This window comes from Aphidius gifuensis, linkage group LG2, assembly GCF_014905175.1.
Source record: "Aphidius gifuensis isolate YNYX2018 linkage group LG2, ASM1490517v1, whole genome shotgun sequence".
In the NCBI taxonomy this organism is placed as follows: domain Eukaryota; kingdom Metazoa; phylum Arthropoda; class Insecta; order Hymenoptera; family Braconidae; genus Aphidius; species Aphidius gifuensis.
This window is the reverse complement of record NC_057789.1, coordinates 7,183,136-7,206,224: the sequence shown is the minus strand read 5'-3', so window position 1 is coordinate 7,206,224 and position 23,089 is coordinate 7,183,136. Positions and strand designations below refer to the sequence as shown.

Below are 23,089 nucleotides of genomic sequence, written 5' to 3'. Positions count from 1 at the left end.
ATTTTAAACGAAAAGTAAAACATAGATTGGATGAATGTTTTTTTTTTTTAATTTACTTTGATAAAAATAGTAATTTTAAATTGAATTTATTTTAGTCAAGGGTGCTAAGCGAATGGCTGAGAGAAGAAGAGGAAGAACAAGTTGAAGATGAGGAAGAAGAAAGGACAGTTATGCGTTCATCAAGAGACACTTGAAGTCAAATAGATTTGTTATACATACACTCATTCATTTAGGATGTTCTTTCAACAATCGTTCAACAATTGACAAGAAAATAATACAAAGATTCTATCTGCTGCTACTGTTTTTTTTTTTTTTAATTTTTTATAGTTATTTTTTTTTGTTTGCTTGTATGTTCTCGGTGGTGTATCACGTTGATATTATCAAACAAGTGAATTAAAATTTTCCCCAGTAAGTGTTGTAAATAAATGTACTTACAGTGGAAAACATAAAGAAAAAAAAAAAAAGTGTGTGCGTGCGTGAATCATACCGTGTGTGTACATATAATTAATATATAAATTCTTTTTTTTTTTTTTTTATTTGTTTTGCCATTTTCAAGGCTATTTTTGATTAATCAAAAAAATATTTATTTAAATCAAGTCAAATTAATAATCACTATGTCATGCTATTGTTTTTTTTTTCTAATTTATATTATAATTATAGTTAATATTTTAATGTTAATTTAAAAATAATTTGTAATTTCATAATCCTATTTAAACTGAAAGCAAATATATATTTAAGAATAAATTTATATTTAAATATTTCTATATTACAATGAGAAAAAAAAACTAAAAACATTGTAGAAAAAATTGTCTATTTATAATACAAGTTTGTAATTGAAAAAAAGTATTTACTTTTTTATTTTATTAATTTAGTTTTTTATATTTAAATAATTTACAAATTTAGGTATGTTAATTAGTATCTAAATTGTATTTAATGTTTAAATAATTTAAATTTTTTAAAATATTTTTGAATCTCATCTTTGGGATATGGTTTAGCTACGAGACAAGTTGGTATATTTTCTGGTTGTTCAATCCAAATTTTATGATCAACATTTGCTTCTTTTAATTTTGATTCAAGATCATGCAAACTTTTTTCATCTGGTGCCTGAAAAAATCAAATTTAATGAGAAAAATTATTTATAAATAAAAAAAAACATCTGTTATCACTTGAAGATGAAGATAAAATTCAATTTCAGCTCAAGCAACTGATTGATATTGATGATTTACCTCCAGTACAACTTTGTGCATATTATCCAAATCAGCAAGATATGCCTGTGTATGATCATCATGGTAAAATAAATGAGTAACAGCAGTGCAAGCATGACATGCCTGGGCAATCACAGCACCAACTGGCCATTGCATTGATTTCAATAAATCACCCCTTACCACAACATACTGAACAATCCCTGTCATCCTACAACTCACTAATTTTTAATTAATCACATAGTATATTTTATTATGTTGACAATTAAATTTTCATAAAAAAAAAACAAATCAACAATTTAAAAAAACATTAAAACAATGTGTTGATAGTTTAAAGAAAATGTAAACATTGTTGATAAAACATCTGCTATCATTTAAAATATTAATTAATGTAATGAAAAATTTAAAAATACCTGGTCTATTTGTTGATTCACTATTAAAAACGTTGTGGTTGTTTTAAGAATAATTCAATTCAATTAATTAGATTTTATTTTAATTGGGAAAAATTGTTGTGACAGAAGTTGTTTATTTAGTTTTGGAGCATAAATATTTTTATTTTTTTAAAGTCAGCCATTTTTAAATACATTAAACATGAAGAACATAGATGAGGCTTTTTTTTTCAAATGATACATGGTGGATTTGGAGATGGCGTTCGTTGTTTATTCTGAATGACATTATCGACTGCTGTTTAAAGATGGCGCTTGTGTATTTTGTCGAACGCGTCTTATTATTTACACAGTTCTGGGTGTAACCAGCTGTCTGGAATAAAAAAAAAAATCATCAACAAAACACGTGGGGTTTTAATTCAGTGTTGAATATTACAATTTGATTTATTTAATTAATAAATAAAAAATAAAGTAAAAATGAAGGTTAAACAAGATCGTAAACAAAAGCCAGTCTTGAAAGTTAAAAAAGAAACAAAAAACAGCGAATCTTCTTTGAATAAAGCTGTCAAAAATGTTAAACAAATTTTAAAGGTAAAAACGCAATAAATTATAACCTCAAATAATTTTTAAATAAATAAATAATTTAATTTTTTTTTAGAAAAAAGTTGAACCAACAGAGACTAAAAAGGTAGAAGAAAAACCGATTAATAATGTAGAAGAAAATAGACCATTTCGTTCGGTTAATAAAAGTAAAAGTATAATTAAAATCAAAGGAATTAAAGCCAAAAAACCAAGGACATTTAAAAAGTCTTATGTAAAAGATTTAAAAAGAGGATTGGTCTACATTGGTCATATTCCACATGGATTTTATGAAGAACAAATGAAAGAATATTTTACTCAATTTGGAAAAGTAACACGAGTTAGATTAGTCAGATCAGCCAGGGTAATTATTGAACTATTCAATTTGATTAAATTACATTTGTAAAATTTGAAACTAATTGTTTTTCTTGTTGATAATAGACTGGAAAAAGTAGAGGCTATGGTTATGTTGAGTTTGCATTGCCAGATGTTGCTGTTATTGCTGCAGAGTCCATGAACAATTACCTGATGAATGGTAGATTAGTTAAAAGTAAGTAGTAATAAAAAAAAAAAAAATATATAGACATATTGGTTTGTTCAAAAAGAAGTCTGTGATTATTAATTTATTTTTTTATTTTATTTTATAGCCACCTATATTGCTCCAGAGGATCAACACAAAAAATATTTTAGAGGTCCAACATGGTCAGAAACAACATATCCAAGATTGACAAACAGAACTAACTACATTGAAAAATATAATGCTCCAATTTCTGAGGAACAACATAAACTTAAGGTTGAAAAAACTTTAGAAAAATTTTCTGATTTATCAAAAAAATTAAAAGAAGAAGGAATTGATTTAGACTTCAAAGTTAGTCAAACAACATCATAAAATTATTAAAACAATACAATTGATGAAACTTTTTCTATACAATATAATTTTTTGAAATAAAGCTAATGATTATCAATTATTAAAATAATATCGTATCTTATATTATTTTTTTTTCTTGTGAATTAACATTTTATTATTTTTTTATTTGGCAATTTTGTATTATAACAATTCTGAAGAAGATTCTCATAAGTTAATCCAGATAAATAAGAATTCAAGTAGATATTTTTTATCTTTTCTTTTTAAAAAATTTGAAAACAAAAAAAAAAAAATTAAATTCTTTCGACTGAATTGAGAATGATCATTGTCATAGTTAATCTTTTATACACATATTTGCAATAATGATAAAAATAATGATCTAATTTTTTTTTATGAAAGTTTTGATGAGTTAAATTATTGTACCATTGTATGCTAATATTGATTTGACTCTCATTATTGAGTACATTATTTTATTTCGTGTTTAATTCATGAAGTTAGGTGCATATTATATATATTCATTATCGCAGGTGAACTAGAAATAAAATAAAATACCTCCTTGCCTGTTCTATGATCCTGTTAAAAAATTAACCTCGCCACTATTTTTTTTCTAATTGATTTCACGAAAATAAAATTTATTTTTAAAATATCAGGAGAGCAGGTAGCAGGAGGTGAACTAGAAACATACAAAAAATACCTCCTTGCTCATTCTATGATCCTGTTAAAAATTAACCTCGCCACTATTTTTCTAATTGATTTTCAAGAATAAAATTTATTTTTTGAAATATCAGGAGCAGGTAATGCAAGTGAACTAGAAATAAAATAAAATACCTCCTTGCCTGTTCTATGATCCTGTTAAAAAATTAATCCCGCCACTATTTTTCTAATTGATTCACACGAAAATAAAATTTATTTTTTTAATATAAGGGGAGCAGGTAATGCAGGAGGTAAACTAGAAATAAAATAAAATACCTCCTTGCCTGTTCTATGATCCTGTTAAAAAATTAACCTCACCACTATTTTTTTTCTAATTGATTTCACAAAAATAAAATTTATTTTTAAAATATCAGGAGAGCAGGTAATGCAGGAGGTAAACTAGAAATAAAATAAAATACCTCCTTGCTCATTCTATGATCCTGTTAAAAAATTAACCCCGCCACTATTTTTTTTCTAATTGTTTTTAAAAAAATAAAATTTATTTTTGAAATATCAGGAGAGCAGGTAATGCAGGAGGTAAACTAGAAATAAAATAAAATACCTCCTTGCTCATTCTATGATCCTGTTAAAAAATTAATCCCGCCACTATTTTTTTTCTAATTGATTTCACGAAAATAAAATTTATTTTTAAAATATCAGGAGAGCAGGTAATGCAGGAGGTAAACTAGAAATAAAATAAAATACCTCCTTGCCTGTTCTATGATCCTGTTAAAAAATTAACCTCGCCACTATTTTTTTTCTAATTGATTTCACGAAAATAAAATTTATTTTTTTAATATAAGGAGAGCAGGTAATGCAGGAGGTGAACTAGAAATAAAATAAAATACCTCCTTGCCTGTTCTATGATCCTGTTAAAAAATTAACCTCACCACTATTTTTTTTCTAATTGATTTCACAAAAATAAAATTTATTTTTAAAATATCAGGAGAGCAGGTAATGCAGGAGGTAAACTAGAAATAAAATAAAATACCTCCTTGCTCATTCTATGATCCTGTTAAAAAATTAACCCCGCCACTATTTTTTTTCTAATTGATTTCACGAAAATAAAATTTATTTTTAAAATATCAGGAGAGCAGGTAATGCAGGAGGTAAACTAGAAATAAAATAAAATACCTCCTTGCTCATTCTATGATCCTGTTAAAAAATTAACCCCGCCACTATTTTTTTTCTAATTGTTTTTAAAAAAATAAAATTTATTTTTGAAATATCAGGAGAGCAGGTAATGCAGGAGGTAAACTAGAAATAAAATAAAATACCTCCTTGCTCATTCTATGATCCTGTTAAAAAATTAACCTCGCCACTATTTTTTTTCTAATTGATTTCACGAAAATAAAATTTATTTTTAAAATATCAGGAGAGCAGGTAATGCAGGAGGTAAACTAGAAATAAAATAAAATACCTCCTTGCCTGTTCTATGATCCTGTTAAAAAATTAACCTCGCCACTATTTTTTTTCTAATTGATTTCACGAAAATAAAATTTATTTTTAAAATATCAGGAGAGCAGGTAATGCAGGAGGTAAACTAGAAATAAAATAAAATACCTCCTTGCTCATTCTATGATCCTGTTAAAAAATTAACCCTGCCACTATTTTTTTTCTAATTGTTTTTAAAAAAATAAAATTTATTTTTGAAATATCAGGAGAGCAGGTAATGCAGGAGGTGAACTAGAAATAAAATAAAATACCTCCTTGCTCATTCTATGATCCTGTTAAAAAATTAACCTCGCCACTATTTTTTTTCTAATTGAATTCACGAAAATAAAATTTATTTTCAAAATATCAGGAGAGCAGGTAATGCAGGAGGTAAACTAGAAATAAAATAAAATACCTCCTCGCTCATTCTATGATCCTGTTAAAAAATCAATCTCGCCACTATTTTTTTTCTAATTGTTTTTAAAAAAATAAAATTTATTTTTGAAATATCAGGAGAGCAGGTAATGCAGGAGGTGAACTAGAAATAAAATAAAATACCTCCTTGCCTGTTCTATGATCCTGTTAAAAAATTAACCTCGCCACTATTTTTTTTCTAATTGAATTCACGAAAATAAAATTTATTTTTTTAATATAAGGGGAGCAGGTAATGCAGGAGGTAAACTAGAAATAGAATAAAATACCTCCTTGCCTGTTCTATGATCCTGTTAAAAAATTAACCTCGCCACTTTTTTTTTTCCAATTGATTTCGCGAAAATAAAATTTATTTTTAAAATATCAGGAGAGCAGGTAATGCAGGAGGTAAACTAGAAATAAATAAAATACCTCCTTGCCTGTTCTATGATCCTGTTAAAAAATTAACCTCGCCACTATTTTTTTTCTAATTGATTTCATGAAAATAAAATTTATTTTCAAAATATCAGGAGAGCAGGTAATGCAGGAGGTAAACTAGAAATAAAATAAAATACCTCCTTGCCTGTTCTATGATCCTGTTAAAAAATTAATCCCGCCACTATTTTTTTTCTAATTGATTTCACGAAAATAAAATTTATTTTCAAAATATCAGGAGAGCAGGTAATGCAGGAGGTGAACTAGAAATAAAATAAAATACCTCCTTGCCTGTTCTATGATCCTGTTAAAAAATTAACCTCGCCACTATTTTTTTTCTAATTGATTTCACGAAAATAAAATTTATTTTTAAAATATCAGGAGAGCAGGTAATGCAGGAGGTAAACTAGAAATAAAATAAAATACCTCCTTGCTCATTCTATGATCCTGTTAAAAAATTAACCCCGCCACTATTTTTTTTCTAATTGTTTTTAAAAAAATAAAATTTATTTTTGAAATATCAGGAGAGCAGGTAATGCAGGAGGTAAACTAGAAATAAAATAAAATACCTCCTTGCTCATTCTATGATCCTGTTAAAAAATTAATCCCGCCACTATTTTTTTTCTAATTGATTTCACGAAAATAAAATTTATTTTTAAAATATCAGGAGAGCAGGTAATGCAGGAGGTAAACTAGAAATAAAATAAAATACCTTCTTGCCTGTTCTATGATCCTGTTAAAAAATTAACCTCGCCACTATTTTTTTTCTAATTGATTTCACAAAAATAAAATTTATTTTTTTAATATAAGGAGAGCAGGTAATGCAGGAGGTAAACTAGAAATAAAATAAAATACCTCCTTGCTCATTCTATGATCCTGTTAAAAAATTAACCCCGCCACTATTTTTTTTCTAATTGTTTTTAAAAAAATAAAATTTATTTTTGAAATATCAGGAGAGCAGGTAATGCAGGAGGTGAACTAGAAATAAAATAAAATACCTCCTTGCCTGTTCTATGATCCTGTTAAAAAATTAACCTCGCCACTATTTTTTTTCTAATTGATTTCACGAAAATAAAATTTATTTTTAAAATATCAGGAGAGCAGGTAACGCAGGAGGTGAACTAGAAATTGTACAAAATACCTCCTTGCTCATTCTATGATCCTGTTAAAAAATTAACCTCGCCACTATTTTTTTTCTAATTGATTTTCAAGAAATAAAATTTATTTTTGAAATATCAGGAGAGCAGGTAATGCAGGAGGTAAACTAGAAATAAATAAAATACCTCCTTGCCTGTTCTATGATCCTGTTAAAAAATTATTACTCCCCTACATTTTTTTCTAATTGTTTTTAAAGAAATAAAATTTATTTTTAAAATATCAGGAGAGCAGGTAATGCAGGAGGTAAACTAGAAATAAAATAAAATACCTCCTTGCTCATTCTATGATCCTGTTAAAAAATTAACTCCGCCACTTTTTTTTTCTAATTGTTTTTAAAAAAATAAAATTTATTTTTGAAATATCAGGAGAGCAGGTAATGCAGGAGGTGAACTAGAAATAAAATAAAATACCTCCTTGCCTGTTCTATGATCCTGTTAAAAAATTAACCTCGCCACTATTTTTTTTCTAATTGTTTTTAAAAAAATAAAATTTATTTTTAAAAAAACAGGAGAGCAGGTAATGCAGGAGGTAAACTAGAAATCGAATAAAATACCTCCTTGCTCATTCTATGATCCTGTTAAAAAATTAACCCCGCCACTTTCTTTTTTCTAATTGTTTTTGAAAAAATAAAATTTATTTTTGAAATATCAGGAGAGCAGGTAATGCAGGAGGTGAACTAGAAATAAAATAAAATACCTCCTTGCTCATTCTATGATCCTGTTTAAAAATTAATCCTGCCGCTATTTCTTTTCTAATTGATTTCACGAAAATAAAATTTATTTTCAAAATATCAGGAGAGCAGGTAATGCAGGAGGTGAACTAGAAATTAAATAAAATACCTCCTTGCCTGTTCTATGATCCTGTTAAAAAATTATTACCGCCACTATTTTTTTTCTAATTGTTTTTAAAGAAATAAAATTTATTTTTGAAATATCAGGAGAGCAGGTAATGCAGGAGGTAAACTAGAAATAAAATAAAATACCTCCTCGCTCATTCTATGATCCTGTTAAAAAATCAATCTCGCCACTATTTTTTTTCTAATTGTTTTTAAAAAAATAAAATTTATTTTTGAAATATCAGGAGAGCAGGTAATGCAGGAGGTAAACTAGAAATAAAATAAAATACCTCCTTGCTCATTCTATGATCCTGTTAAAAAATTAACCCCGCCACTTTCTTTTTTCTAATTGTTTTTGAAAAAATAAAATTTATTTTTGAAATATCAGGAGAGAAGGTAATGCAGGAGGTGAACTAGAAATAAAATAAAATACCTCCTTGCCTGTTCTATGATCCTGTTAAAAAATTAACCTCGCCACTATTTTTTTTCTAATTGTTTTTGAAGAAATAGAGTTTATTTTTGAAATATCAGGAGAGCAGGTAACGCAGGAGGTAAACTAGAAATCGGATAAAAATACCTCCTTGCTCATTCTATGATCCTGTTAAAAAATTAACCTCGCCACTATTTTTTTTCTAATTGTTTTTAGAAAAATAAAATTTATTTTTTAAATATCAGGAGAGCAGGTAACGCAGGAGGTGAACTAGAAATTAAATGAAATACCTCTTTGCCTGTTCTATGATCCTGTTAAAAAATTAATGTCGCCACTATTTTTTTTCTAATTGTTTTTTAAAAAATAAAATTTATTTTTAAAAAAACAGGAGAGCAGGTAATGCAGGAGGTAAACTAGAAATCGAATAAAATACCTCCTTGCTCATTCTATGATCCTGTTAAGAAATTAATGTCGCCACTATTTTTTTTCTAATTGTCTTTAAAGAAAATGAAAATTATTTTTAAAATATCAGGAGAGCAGGTAAGGCAGGAGGTGAACGAGAAATCAAATGAAATACCTCTTTGTTCATTCTATGATCCTGTTAAAAAATAAATCCCGCCACTATTTTTTTTCTAATTGATTTTACCAAAATAAAATTTATTTTTAAAATATCAGGAGAGCAGGTAATACAGGAGGTAAACTAGAAATTAAATGAAATACCTCCTTGCTCATTCTATGATCCTGTTAAGAAATTAACCTCGCCACTATTTTTTTTCTAATTGATTTTCAAGAAATACAATTTATTTTTGAAATATCAGGAGAGCAGGTAACGCAGGAGGTGAACTAGAAATAAAATAAAATACCTCCTCGCTCATACTATGATCCTGTTAAAAAATTAATCCCGCCACTATTTTTTTTCTAATTGAATTCACAAAAATAAAAATTTTTTTCAAAATATCAGGAGAGCAGGTAATGCAGGAGGTAAACTAGAAATAAAATAAAATACCTCCTTGCTCATTCTATGATCCTGTTAAAAAATTAATCCCGCCACTATTTTTTTTCTAATTGTTTTTAAAAAAATAAAATTTATTTTTAAAATATCAGAGGAGCAGGTAACGCAGGAGGTGAACTAGAAATAAAATAAAATACCTCCTTGCCTGTTCTTTGATCCTGTTAAAAAATTAATCCCGCCATCATTTTTTTTCTAATGGATTTCACGAAAATAAAATTTATTTTTAAAATATCAGGAGAGCAGGTAACGCAGGAGGTGAACTAGAAATCAAATAAAATACCTCCTTGCTCATTCTATGATCCTGTTAAAAAATTAACTCCGCCACTTTTTTTTTCTAATTGTTTTTAAAAAAATAAAATTTATTTTTAAAATATCAGAGGAGCAGGTAACGCAGGAGGTGAACTAGAAATAAAATAAAATACCTCCTTGCCTGTTCTTTGATCCTGTTAAAAAAATTAATACCGCCACTATTTTTTTTCTGATGGTTTTTGAAGAATTAAAATTTATTATTCAAATATCAGGAGAGCAGGTAACGTAAGAGGTTAACTAAAATAAATTGAAATACCTCCTTGCCTGTTCTATGATCCTGTTAAAATATTAATCCCGCCACTTTTTTTTTCTAATTGTTTTTAAAGAAATAAAATTTATTTTTAAAATATTACAACTTTTTTTTTTATTAGGGAATTATAAAAATAAGAGAGGTAAATTTCATAAAACACCAAATACCTCTTGTTACACCATTTCACATTATTCATTTTTATTATTTAAAATAATACTCTCAGGATACAATATTTCTTTATTTTTTAAATGGCATAGTTCTAGCTATCAATATCATCTTGCAATTCAGATTCCCCAATAATATTTTCTTGTATTTTTTGATGATTAGTCGAATTTTTTGTACGTTTCCATTTCATCCTTCTGTTTTGAAACCAAACTTTGACCTGAATTAATACAAAAATTTATTATAATCCTTATTATTTCGAGTCAATTAATTTCTAAATTTATTTTATTACCTGACGTTCTGTTAAATCTAATGCAACAGCAATTTCATATCTTCGTAGTCGTGTTAAATAATTACTATGTGAAAATTCATACTCTAAATGGCAAACTTGTTGTTTTGTAAATGCTGTTCTTTCTTTTCTCGGTTTTCCTCCTTGACAAACGCGGCCGTTTTTCTTTAAAGATTCTGTCAACCAAAAAAAATTAAATAATAATTTTATGGAGCATTTAATGTTAATATTATTTTTCCACAACTAGCTAAAGTGATGCCTCGTGCAGACCTCGCTTTGAACTATTTAAAATCACAGATCTAAATCAAGTAGTTTTTAAATGCCGACAGCGGCATAAACCACATGACGTAATACAAAATCTAACTAAAAAAAAAGAAATTTTTTTCCTCTCATCATCCCATTAATTTGTACGAAATAAAACAAATTAAATTTCATAATTATTTCTTATTAAACTTCAAAAAAAAATTAAACCGCTTTAGAATCCAAGAAAATTTTTTTTTTAATAAAAAAAAAAAGGCATCACTTCAAGTGTATTTTCCACAACAAAAATAAACAGTTACTGGTATATCCACATTGTCGGTGGTGCTTTAAAACAGGTCTGTATTAAAAACACACATTTTTTTTTTTTCTTTTCAATAATCCATTAGCATAAAATTAAAAAGACTATTATTATCAACATTATTTTGATCGTTAAAAATTTATAAATATAAAATAAATAAAACAGTTGATAAACTTGGTGAACATTTGGTGATAAAGATAATAATGATGCAAATATTTAGGCTAAATAGGGTTGATTATGGCTGCAGGCGTCAGTAAAGACATAAAAAAGTTGTACGTCTGTAGTAAATTCACTACAAAGTAAACATAAAATTATTATTTCGAACCTCGAGTTGTCAACTTGTGGGTATAATTGTGTAGTATTATGTTGTATATAGAGTTGATACATCTGTATACATTTATGCTCATAAGCAACTTGCCATATTTGGATTGATGTGATTGCACCATGTGATTATCTGTTACTGATCCAGACGTGTCCAATTCAACTGAAGGAATTTTATTACCGTTTGATGACACTCGATGATCATAGTTTTGTAAAATTGGTACTGTTGATACTGGCAAATAAGTTGATACATCCCATTCCCGAATGTCACATTGATTAATTGTTGATCGTTGATCAATATCATTTGAATAATCCCATCTATAATTATTAAAATTATATGACATAATTTATGGAGACACTTAATATGTGTGTCTATTTACCTTGGATAATATATATTTTCATTTGAGTCAGTATTTTGGTAAGTTTCCAGAGAATATGATGAAGAACTATGTACTGCTTCATTAACACTGGAATATGTCCAAAAATGTTCGTAATTTGGTGGACAACGTGATGCAATATCAACTATTTGTATATGATATGATCCAGATGATGATGATGATGATGTTTGTGAAGTTGTTGGTATCTCAAATGATTCTTGATTAAATACAAGACACTTATCAACACTTGAATTCATTATAAATTATTTAAATTAACATTTTCAGCACAAGATAATAAACAAATACTTATGGGGTTATTTTTAAATATGTATATTTGAATGAAATTAATTTTGTTAATGTCAAAAGTGTCGGACTGATAATGAATGAATTAAATGAAAAGACAGTGGACAAATCTTGGTTAATGCGTGGGAGTAACATTTGTTAAATTAGCACCGGAGGGGACTCTTTTTTTTTTTTTTCCCTCTTGCTCATCTTAATACTGAAAAAAATTCAACCAATCTGAGAAGTTTAGGGCATGTCCCATCATATATTATGATTGTGATTGTTACCAGTGATGATGCAAAGACACAGTGATACTGACACAGTGGGCGGTCTTTTCTTTTTTTTTTCTCCATCATCTTGATTTTTTTCAGTTCACCAAAGATGTTCATTATTTTTTTTTTTTAATTTTTATTTATTAATATATGTATGAATCAACATTTAGCCAGTCTAATTTTTTTTTTTCTTTAATTTACAGCCTACGCAAAAATTTGATTTTAGTTATTAGGTCAACGACATTTAATTTGATTTTTATAAATCTGTAAAAATACAGGGTTAAAATAATAATATTAGTATATTATTTTCAGTATAATAATTACGTCAAGATGCCCATAAATTTGTATGAAAGTTGAGAAACCTTAAGTCAACATAAACAAGGATTCACCGCAGGTCCTGCACTATCAAAACACAGATTTATTATGGCTCCATAAATCATTCAAGTATACAGGAAATGAAATTCGATAAATTTCCAATCTATGACAATTTATATCTTGAGTAAAAAATTACTTGTATAGAGTACATGTAATTTTTATTTGTACTCTTTTTAAATGTCTTGAAAATCGTGAGAATTATAATTTTTTAATTTTTGTAATTACTTGTTAAAAAGTGACGAGAATACCAGGCGTTGAAATGTAAACGTGTTACCACCCGATTTATATCAAACATTCTCGTCCCCATAATAATCATGATTTTTTTTTTTTTTTTGTGGGAATATATATTCAAGATTTTTTAACAAGCGAAGAGTGATTTGTAATATAAAAATAAAATTAATAATTTTTTTTTTTATTTTAACTATAAAAATAAAATTATAATTTAATATTTTTATTATCCAAAAAGTTTTGATGATGGGGATCTGGTTTCTGAGGTATGTATATTTTGATGAGAGATCAAAAAAAAAAAAATTAAATATATATTTTTACTGATGAGTAGAAGAGTAAAAAGGAAAGAGATTTGTTTAAAAACAGAATGTAATCAACCAGATACTCGTACGAGTTGGTTATAAAATTTAAAACATATATATAAATTGTAAATTATTTTTTTATTTTTATTTTTCATAATACTCTTGAGCTTCTGGCAATTGATGATCATTTTCATTTCATGCATGAGTCGATGTTGAATCGAGTAAGTGAGTGGATCTAAATACTGCTTAAAAACAGATACATCATAATTATTAAAATTAACATGGATAATCGTTGGAGAACTCCAGGTAAATATACCCTCAAAAAAATAAAAAAATAATTAATTAAATTAACAAATTAATTGTTTTAAAAAATTCAAGGAATTGCTGATGTTACACTACAAGCATACATTGATCATCATGCCGCAAGAGAGTTAGAAAATAGTTCATGTCATCGTCAAAAAATTAAACAAATTATATTCACTATCATTGGCTTTGTAATTTTATGTTTTGCTGTATGGTGGCTAATTATTGAGCCAGTTATTGAAAGTAAAAAGCTAGAAGGAATACCTAGAAGTGAAAGAAAATGTCAAAAATAATTAACAAATAATTTTTAAAAATATATTATCATATTTAACATAAAAAAAAAAAACAATATATTCAAGCTTCATGCAAAAATAACATAAAAATACTATAAAAAAAAAAAATTAACAGTGTAACACAAAGTATAAATTATAAACATAAAACAACAAAGTGTGTAACTTGATTTAATGGTAAATCGTTAATTATAAATGTTAAAGATGCGTGGGTAGTATAAGGATATCCGCTTTCACAGCTTTACAAGTTATTGATTAGTGATCATTTAATGTTTGTCGTTAGGCCAACATTATATATACATATATAGCATATATATATTTAGCAACCAACCACACCACCACCACCACCACCAATACCATGATCCTGAAATTGGAGTGGACGCTTCAGAAGATCGCGTTACCAACATCTTGTATTGTATGTACTTGTAAATATATATAATACATGAGTATATATATATATGAGTGAGAACCCGGTAGGAATGTTTGTCGGGTTAAAGCACCGATTCATGGTCAGTTATAATGCAAACGCTAAACAAGGGTATTATACACACTCGCTTTACTCATTGATTCAGGTCAATGCCATTTATGTTTTATTTACATTAATATTATCATTATATTTATTATTAAATATTTTTAATAATTTTTACAATTGGAAAAAGCACAGATAAATTAATGATACATCTACTTGTGCTTTTTTTTTTTTTAAAAGTATTTGGCTATTTTTTTTTTTTAAATTTTACAACAAGTGTATATTAAATATATTTATGTGAATTTTATAAATAAATATATAAAAAAAAAATTAATCAATTTTAGTGTGAATGTGTATGAGAGCTATCTATGTGTTTAATAAATTGAGTATTCCCCTTTTTTTTTTTTTTAAATAAAACTATTGATGCATACCGCCCCATTAAAGACCCTCATATTTTTAAATTATAATTACAAAAAAAAAATAAGCTAAACAAAAATACATTGCAACTTTGTAATATATATGTATTATTAATTTTTTTTTTTAGTTGATTTTTGTGAGGGTGTTTTTTTTTTTTTTCGTTCTACTTTGTTGTGTAATGAATTTTAAAAATTTTATTTATATTTGTAGAGCTTGAAGGGAAGTGAAAAAAAAAAAAAAAAAGTGTATGGATTGTTGTGTACTTTCATGATGAGAGCAAGAGGTAAAAGAGAAAAGAGGATTGAGGGAAGAGGATGATGATGGTGGTGGTTAAGTCCGGGTGGTGGAAACGAGGTGGTGTGGGATGTTTGGCAGTAGTAGGAGACGCTGGAGGCAAGGATCGACCGGTCAGAAAAGTGAACTCGATCCCAGTTTCAAACGCATCGAGTTGATAGGCGCCAGTCTGACTACGCGAGTTGCCTCTTAACAATTATTTATATATTAGATTTGACTAAAAAAAAGGGTTCATATTGATCGATAGATCAGTTTACAAAATTTTCATATTATTTTTAAATTTTAATTATATATTTATTTAAAAATTTTACACGGTTTTATTCACACCGGATATTACACCCCCGCAACCTTTTATTTCCCTCATTTTATTTGCCTGATGATCACGCCAATAAACACACGTACGTATATTAAATATTATTTATTATTATTTATATAACTTAATCTTGTTTTGATTTTTTTTTTTTTTATGTAATTTTATTGTATATCGAAACAAAAAAAAAATTATTTAAACTTTTTATTATTTTTTTAAAATTTTTGTTTAATATTTAATTTTTATATTTTCAATTGAGTTCATGAATGAATCGCAAGTATAAAAACGTGCCTTGACAATGACTTTCTCTGTAAGCAATATTGGCATCAAATTTCAACAAGAAAAAAAATAAAAATTACTCAATAAATATACATGAAAAATTTTGTCGTATAATGAATAATTTTTGGCTCAAATTTTTCATGATATTTAGTCAAAATTAATTGTCTGTATTAGTGATAAACTCATGAATTGAATAACGTTTGTTTAGAAAATAAATATAGAAAATTTGTTTAATTTTTTTTTAGGATGGTGGCCATGGTGGTTGTTATTTCCCGGTTGCCTGGCATCTTGGTCAAAATACACCGAGGAATATGATTCAATGAGGGTCGCTAGATGTGACTCAAAATGCGATGGATACTCACCAATCGATGAGGTAACCACAATTTAAAATAACATTTTAAAAACCATCTAAATGCAAAAATTATTGATTATTTTATTTTATAATTATGCAATTTTTTCATTCGTTTCAAAGCTCAAAGAAATAATAAAAAAAATGATAAGTGATTGCATCAGTTTATCAAAGAGAAAAAAAAAAAATTTAATCCTAAATTATTCTCATCCCTCGTTACACAAGATTGAATGCAAAAAAAAAAAAAAAAAGATTTAAAAAAAAAAAAATTAAATTGAAAAAAAATAAATAAAAAAGAGGAACATAATCCTTAGCCTCCTCAGCATTATCGTAAAACAGGTTTTCACGCCTGATTTGTAAAAGAAGGAGATCGCATATATATATTTAAGATTGTGGGAAGAACCCTCTATACTCCTCTTTGGTCTTTGCCTCATTCGGGGAAGCGCATCGCGGCTTCTCGCGCCACTATAAAAAGTAGGCCAATAAGTAAGCGAACCTGTTTCTCCCGTTGAAAAAGAGCCTCGGGATACGATTTATGCCCAGTATGTATTCCATAAAACCGTGTGAGTTTTTATGCTTCTCCTTGCTATTGTTGGCAATAATATGTTCCGAATGCAAAAAAACAAAAAAAAACAAAAAAACTTGCACTGTAAAATAAACGAAAATTAAAAAAAGCAAGCTTCTATAGAATGAGATAAATAAAAGGATATGCTTGCAAAGCTCACGTGTATATATACCACTAAATTTTCGGTAGAAAAAAAAAATACCAATTTCGATATTATCATATCCGTTATCGTTGTACTCCGCCTTTTTTAATTATCCCCTCTTGTTTTTCTATATATATTTAACAACAAAAAAAAAAAAGGGTATAAAATATTTCATGAATTTAAAATTTATTAATTATAGTGCATGGAGAATTGTTTAATAACCAACTATACAAAACCAGGTTATTGTCCTGAGGAAAATTCAATGTCACCATTTGAAGCTGCATGTCTTGTTGCTTGTTCAAGTGATTCACAATGTTCTGATTTATCAAAATGTTGTATAAATGATTGTGGTATAACTTGCATGAAACCAACTGGTCTGGATGAACGTACTGGTAATAATTTTAAATATATATATACAATAATATATTAATAACAAATTATTACAAGGTTTTTTTTTGTTTTTTTTTTTTTTTTAGATTTACCACCGATACCAGATAACATTGAAATACGTCGTGAAAAAAGTAACATGATTAGTCTTAGTTGGGGTATTAAAACAAGCAAAGATATGATTATTAAAAGTACAAAGGCTAAAAAAGATTGGATGTATGATGAGCAATCAAGTATCAGATATCTTGTTGAAGAACGTCACGTATTGGGACCACGTTACTTAGAATCACGTTTAAGTTCCTGGTTTGTGCGTCATCTTTCAAGTAAACCACATACATCAATACGTTCAGGTCTTAAAACTGGTCATTGGTATCAATTTCGTGTTGCTGCGGTTAATGAATATGGCTCAAAAGGATATTCACCACCTTCAATACCATTTAAAACCGCAGGTGAATAATATATTTATGTTTTATTTTAATGACTCTATGCATTTTTAATGATTTAATTTAACACTTTTTTTTTTTTTTTATTTCTTTTTTATTCTTGCATATTCTTGTTTCTCATTTTTTTTTTTTCATGCTACTGTATATTATTTTTTTATGTGTTTAAATGAAGAACCAAAAAGTCCACGTGAGCCACGAAACCTGTCGCTCAGCGGGGCACGTGTTCATTCAGATGATGGTAAATTAAGAATATTACTCAAATGGAAACAACCACCTTCTGATGTACCAATTATGTTTTACAAGCTATACTGGAGTCGTTTAATTCGTGGTCCTACTAATGATTCAATTCTCGTTAATCACAGAAGTGTGCCAAAAGTTAGTTTAATTATTTTATTATATTGTACTTATATTTTTCATAAATTTTTTAATGATAATAACTTTGTTTTTTTTGTTTATTATTTTTAGGATAAAAATTGCTATGAAATAAAAAATTTAGAAATTGGCTGTCAATATTTTTTGCAAGTTCAAGCAGTGTCATTGTATGGTGGTCGTAAATTGGCATCAAAAAAAGCATCAAAAGTCTTTAACAGCACGGATTACGCGAAATATGGTAATGTAAGAAATAGGTAAGAAATAAGAAAGCCAAATAAATGATTGTCGACTGATTAAAAAAATTTTTTTGAATTGAAAAAACAATAATAATAAATGAATTTGTTTAATTTTGAAAAGATAATAATTAATTTGTTAAATAATGTTTTTTTTAATTGTTAAATAAAGTGGATGTCACGGGTCAAACGGGAAGATGTGATAAACATGATGCTGGATTACGAGTGAAGCGTTTAATTTGCCAATGTGAAAGTGAAATTGAGGCACGTTTAGCATGGCCAGTTGATAATTTAGCTGGAAGTTATAATATTAGCTGGCGACAAGATAAATCATCAACTCTGCAAAATCTTGTTGCCAAAACATATATCACTCAAGTTAGTATTACTTTATTATTTTAATATATTTATTTATAATTATTATAAAAACATTATTATTTCTCTTTTTTTCTTAACAGAAAACACATTATAATATCAAAGGCCTGAGAAAAAATTGTACATATGTTGTTAATGTTCAAAGTATTGCTAATGATATACAACAAATAAAATCTAAAAATTGGCCTCATTATCGTACATTGGAAATTGAATTTATAACTAAAAATTGTCAACAACGTCAAAATAATAATAATCAAAATGAAATTGAAACGTTCAAATGTAAAAGAAGAAAAGCTAGAATTAAGAAAATTAATAATGATTTTGTTTGATGTGCATGTATTAACAAAATAATATTTTGATTTTTTTTTTAATTTGTCATAAATATCAGCTTATTTTTAAGAAAAAACAGCTAAAATATTTGGCGATTTTAAAGACTAGACAAATGTCAAATAAAATCATCCTAATGATAATTTTTTATAATTTAATTTTATAAAAAGACTAGAATATTTGAAAATACAATTAAAATTATGTAAACTGAATTTGATAAAATTTTTTGTTGACTTGAGATATAACCTTGCAGATGATGATAAACTTTACGATGATAACGATTTTGTGTTGGTCTAAAATTACTTGTTACTGGACCCTCATTGTTTTTAATATTTCTCAATACATGAAGCTGTAAAAAAAGTAATAGAAAAAAAAAATAATAATACATTTAAAATGTGAGAACCAACTGATTACTAACCTGAGACACAGATACAGGTAATTTTTCAGTCATAATAAACCATGTTACAATTTCTTGACAAGTTGGTGTTGTTAATGATCCATCATAACGATAATACATTGTTCTATCAGCAGGTATAAATAATGTTGGAAGTACTGTACCTTGTACATCTATATCTATTTTACTTTTTAATTCCCAATTTGATACTTGTTTTGCAGCATCAATTATTGGCTGTAAGTGTTTATTATCTACCTCACTTTTCTGCAATTTATATCGAAAAAAAATTTAGCCAAATTAATTCTAAGTAGAGAAATTATTAAATTACTTGTTTATTTTTTGTGTTGTATTACCTCAAAAAGAACAGCAACAACACTGATACTATTTTCATGTTTTAAAGCAGTTGTAAAATTGTTATATTTTTTATTATAATGAACAAGATGTAGCTCCAATGGATCACGATAACCATTAATTGTATGTTCAGCTTCCCAATGAAAATGCATTTGATCCAGTTGATAATTTGTCTCTAATCCACCACCAGATAACAAAGGCTGTCCTTTCAACGCAACTTGAACTAATTTAAATAATGTAATCAATAATTTTAAAATATTAATCAAACAAGTGTTTTTTTTTTTTAAATAAACTTACTAGTATGTCCATTATTTGTGACTGTTGCATTATACAGATGATCGTATTTTATAAATTCAAGTGGTCCTAAATCAGCTTCAAGGGTGTCATCATCAACAATGTCAATAGGTGATTGACGAGTACCAAGTTGACAAATACCTTCCCACGTTTTTGGTCCTGTTATTTTTTTATTATTAAATTAATGAGAAAAGTATGAAAAATTATCAATTATATATAAATGATAAATGTAATTAAAAAAATAAAATTTTTAAATGACATTCAGGGGAATATTTATTAACGGAACGGCGTCAAACAACTAAGGATATTCGTAAATTGGCAGTTATTCAATCTATTCACTGGCGCATCATTTCCTCAATTAGTCAGTTGGTCAAGTCATAAGTTAAAATATATATACTGTACGATAATCCCTACCTAAAATTATCAGTTGTTTTTATTATGTTGTTAAATGATAGTATGAATAATCAACTTTAAAACATGCATGATGATTAACGTAATAACGTGACAAATAATAGAAACATTTTTTTTATCTTGAATTTATTTATAATATATGAATAAACTTTGTTGCTTATTTTAATGGTTAATTGAATTAAATTGCTGACCAAAAAAATTACTCGAGTATTTTAAATGAAGTTAAATATAAATTTAACTAATTTTTTTCACAACCAGATTATTTCTGTTTTGTCTAGCTATTACTGGGATTTCAATTAGAGATATTAAATTTTAAAAATTGTATACAATTCAGGACAATGATATGCAGCAAAATAATTAGCAATTTATAGATTATTTTATTGTAAGTTTATTTAAAAAAATTAAAAGTCAATTGTATTTATTTTTTATTCAGCTAAAGAATTTTAATGTTGAGGAAGAAAAAATGATTTTTATTAAAATTGATATTTATTATTCATTATTAGATAATATATTATCGACAAATTATACTTTTAGAAAAGTTAATTTTTTTTTAAATGAAAAAAAAAAAAATTACTTCTACAAGCTATATCGAAATATTCAACATCATTTATTTATATATCCAACAAAAATATGTAATAGATTTTAATTCATCATTTTTTTTTTTTATTTTTCGATATATTTATGTCGTTCTTGACATGAAGATCAATATCAATTTCAAATAAATACTAATATTTACGTAACCTTCACCTCGAATTGAATGAAAACAAAAATTTCTTTATTCAAGAACAAAAAAAAAAATGACTCAGGTTAATGTCTGATAACGTAGTCAAACTATTAATAATGCATGAATATTATTGATTGATTTTTTTTTAATTTTCCACACGACAATAAATGTAGCTATATTTAAATATAATGATAAAGTTTTAGTACAATTGTGTTGTTAAATTTAAATTTATAAAAATAGCCTGAATTATTATCTCATATTTTATTTCTAATTAAATAAAAAAAAAAACAATAATTTTTAAATAAAATTTAAATAAATTTCAATATAATATTTTTAGAAAAATGAATTGTCAGCTTGAGGGTCACAATAAAAAAAAATATATTACTTTAAATGCAGTTTATATTTAATAAGTATAAACAAGTAGAAAAAACAGTGATTTACAAAGTGATTACTCATCATACAAATTCGACACACATCATTCGAACAAATGATAAGATATAAAAAATTTTTTCAAATAATCAGGAGAAAAAACTTACCATGTTTATCTGTGTATCCCCATCCATCTGGACTTTGCAATGTAACATGAATACCTGCAATAATTTGAGAGAATAATATATATCATTTAAATTCAATGCAACGAAATTTCAAAGACACAGTGTTTGTCCTAGTTACGTTTGCCAACAATGTTGAAACTTTTTTTTTTTTTGGTAGGTAAAGGTTATTAAAATTTACATGTATACTTAAATGTTGTAAACTTGATATCAGACATTTTGATACTTTAATATGTGGGGCATCCTCAATGACACTTTGAAGAAAAATGTTTAATGCAAAAATTACTTTAGATTTATCACACGAATAAGTAGGACACAAACAGCTAATTTATTCTATTTTTATTATTTTTTTTTTTTATTTTTACCTTTCATTGTCATGATGGTCAAGTACATCATACAAATAGTATTACCAAAAATGGCAAAAAAAAATTACGTGATATATCAACAATATTGTTTTATTTAATTTTTTTGCAACGTCAATAATAATAAGAAAGATATTTAATTAAAGCTTATTAATAAATTCATTGTTGAGGAAAAAAAAAATATAATAAAATACATTTCCTTGTTATATTATGCAGCATATTTAAAATCAATAAAATTGTTTATAAATAAAAATATACGTGAGTATAAAATTGTTCGTTTATAAAACGTGCCATTTTTTTAATTATAAAGAACAACTGTCGTAATGATAATTAAAAAAAAAAAAATCATTAACTCATATGAAGAAGTAATAATGTTATATTTCTATGCTCGTATCATCGTCATGTAATAGGTCATTAAAAAAATTTTTTAAACAACTCTTGTCATTAGATAAAAAACAAGGAAAAAAAAAATAATAGTAAAATAAATCAAATGAAGTTAATTTTCTTTGACACGACATCTCAATCATCCAACAATCTGACAATGCATAATATTTTTTTTTTCAAACATTATAATTACAATGTCAAATCATTCTTCCGCCTAAATAATCATTCACAATATATTTCCAGTAATTATTCGATATGATCCTAATGATTTCTTAGATGTATCAATTTACAGTATTGCATTTCGATTTGAATAAGATGGATAGATCCTTGCTAAACAATTGTTATATAAAAAAAAAAAAAAAAAGAGGCAATTACGAATCAGTCTTCATGGTCAATGAGTACTATCAAGTGTGGTATCATGGTCATTGCCAGCAATGATCTCTGTGCTCTATTGACGTTAATGAATCTATGACCCGCAAATTTTCGTAATTATTTTCTATATCATTATTCAATCACAATTTAATAGTATACACATTTTTTAATTTAAAAAAAAAAATATCACCATTAAAACAAGTGCATCTTTTCAATGCCAAGAAAAAAGCTCGTGTGAAAAAAAAAAAATCTAGAAAAATAATTTATTAATTATAAAAATTATTTTAAATAAATTTTTATCATACCTAGGATTAAAAATACCAAAGTAATTAGCCACTGCATTTTGAGGTATTATTTGTAATTAAAATAATTTTTTTTTTTTTTTTCGAATATTTAATGAAATACTGATTGAAGAAAAAAAAAAAATGAAAAAAAAAAAAACAAATCAGGTGGATTTTGATAACGTCCGAGCAGTTTGACGGTAATCCGACGACTGAGTTGATTGAGTTGATGCTTGGTCAACAACTC

At 26.5% G+C, this 23,089-nt stretch overlaps 6 protein-coding genes across 7 annotated transcripts in view; 3 read left to right on the top strand and 3 right to left on the bottom strand.

The window, feature by feature from the left end:
* The window catches only part of LOC122848820 (collagen alpha chain CG42342), a 95,351-nt gene extending 94,508 nt beyond the window's left edge, over positions 1-843 (top strand). The window contains exon 23 of the mRNA XM_044147167.1: positions 96-843. Within this exon, the coding sequence (XP_044003102.1) occupies positions 96-194 (99 nt within the window). The 3' untranslated portion in view covers positions 195-843. The remainder of the gene's footprint in view (positions 1-95) is intronic.
* On the bottom strand, positions 824-1,776 carry LOC122848821 (putative peptidyl-tRNA hydrolase PTRHD1). 2 transcript variants are annotated; one of them, XM_044147182.1, is made up of 3 exons: positions 1,616-1,776; positions 1,227-1,423; positions 824-1,104 (listed from the first exon to the last, which is right to left on the bottom strand). In XM_044147182.1, the coding sequence occupies exons 2-3, from the start codon at positions 1,410-1,412 to the stop codon at positions 931-933; spliced, it is 360 nt and encodes a 119-aa protein (XP_044003117.1). In that variant the 5' UTR covers positions 1,413-1,423; positions 1,616-1,776; the 3' UTR covers positions 824-930. The 2 variants fall into 2 exon arrangements, with proteins under 2 accessions (XP_044003117.1, XP_044003116.1); XM_044147181.1 differs by having other exon boundaries at positions 902-1,104; positions 1,227-1,413; positions 1,616-1,758.
* A 177-nt stretch (positions 1,777-1,953) lies between these two features.
* Positions 1,954-3,141, top strand: LOC122848819 (MKI67 FHA domain-interacting nucleolar phosphoprotein-like). Its single transcript, XM_044147162.1, has 4 exons — positions 1,954-2,179; positions 2,247-2,531; positions 2,609-2,717; positions 2,815-3,141. Exons 1-4 carry the CDS (start codon positions 2,066-2,068, stop codon positions 3,054-3,056), a joined length of 750 nt encoding a protein of 249 aa, XP_044003097.1. The 5' UTR covers positions 1,954-2,065; the 3' UTR covers positions 3,057-3,141.
* A 7,117-nt stretch (positions 3,142-10,258) lies between these two features.
* On the bottom strand, positions 10,259-11,992 carry LOC122849433 (homeobox protein vex1-like). Its single transcript, XM_044148132.1, has 4 exons — positions 11,711-11,992; positions 11,405-11,648; positions 10,454-10,693; positions 10,259-10,381 (listed from the first exon to the last, which is right to left on the bottom strand). The coding sequence occupies exons 1-4, from the start codon at positions 11,962-11,964 to the stop codon at positions 10,259-10,261; spliced, it is 861 nt and encodes a 286-aa protein (XP_044004067.1). The 5' UTR covers positions 11,965-11,992.
* A 2,899-nt stretch (positions 11,993-14,891) lies between these two features.
* Positions 14,892-18,720, top strand: LOC122848811 (anosmin-1). Its single transcript, XM_044147154.1, has 8 exons — positions 14,892-15,337; positions 15,774-15,901; positions 16,784-16,976; positions 17,061-17,420; positions 17,587-17,789; positions 17,880-18,024; positions 18,192-18,394; positions 18,475-18,720. The coding sequence occupies exons 1-8, from the start codon at positions 15,316-15,318 to the stop codon at positions 18,718-18,720; spliced, it is 1,500 nt and encodes a 499-aa protein (XP_044003089.1). The 5' UTR covers positions 14,892-15,315.
* Positions 18,383-23,058, bottom strand: LOC122848813 (putative carbonic anhydrase 3). The gene is made up of 6 exons (XM_044147156.1): positions 22,867-23,058; positions 21,429-21,482; positions 19,761-19,916; positions 19,466-19,686; positions 19,137-19,376; positions 18,383-19,067 (listed from the first exon to the last, which is right to left on the bottom strand). The coding sequence occupies exons 1-6, from the start codon at positions 22,901-22,903 to the stop codon at positions 18,879-18,881; spliced, it is 897 nt and encodes a 298-aa protein (XP_044003091.1). The 5' UTR covers positions 22,904-23,058; the 3' UTR covers positions 18,383-18,878.
* Positions 23,059-23,089: the final 31 nt, after the last annotated feature.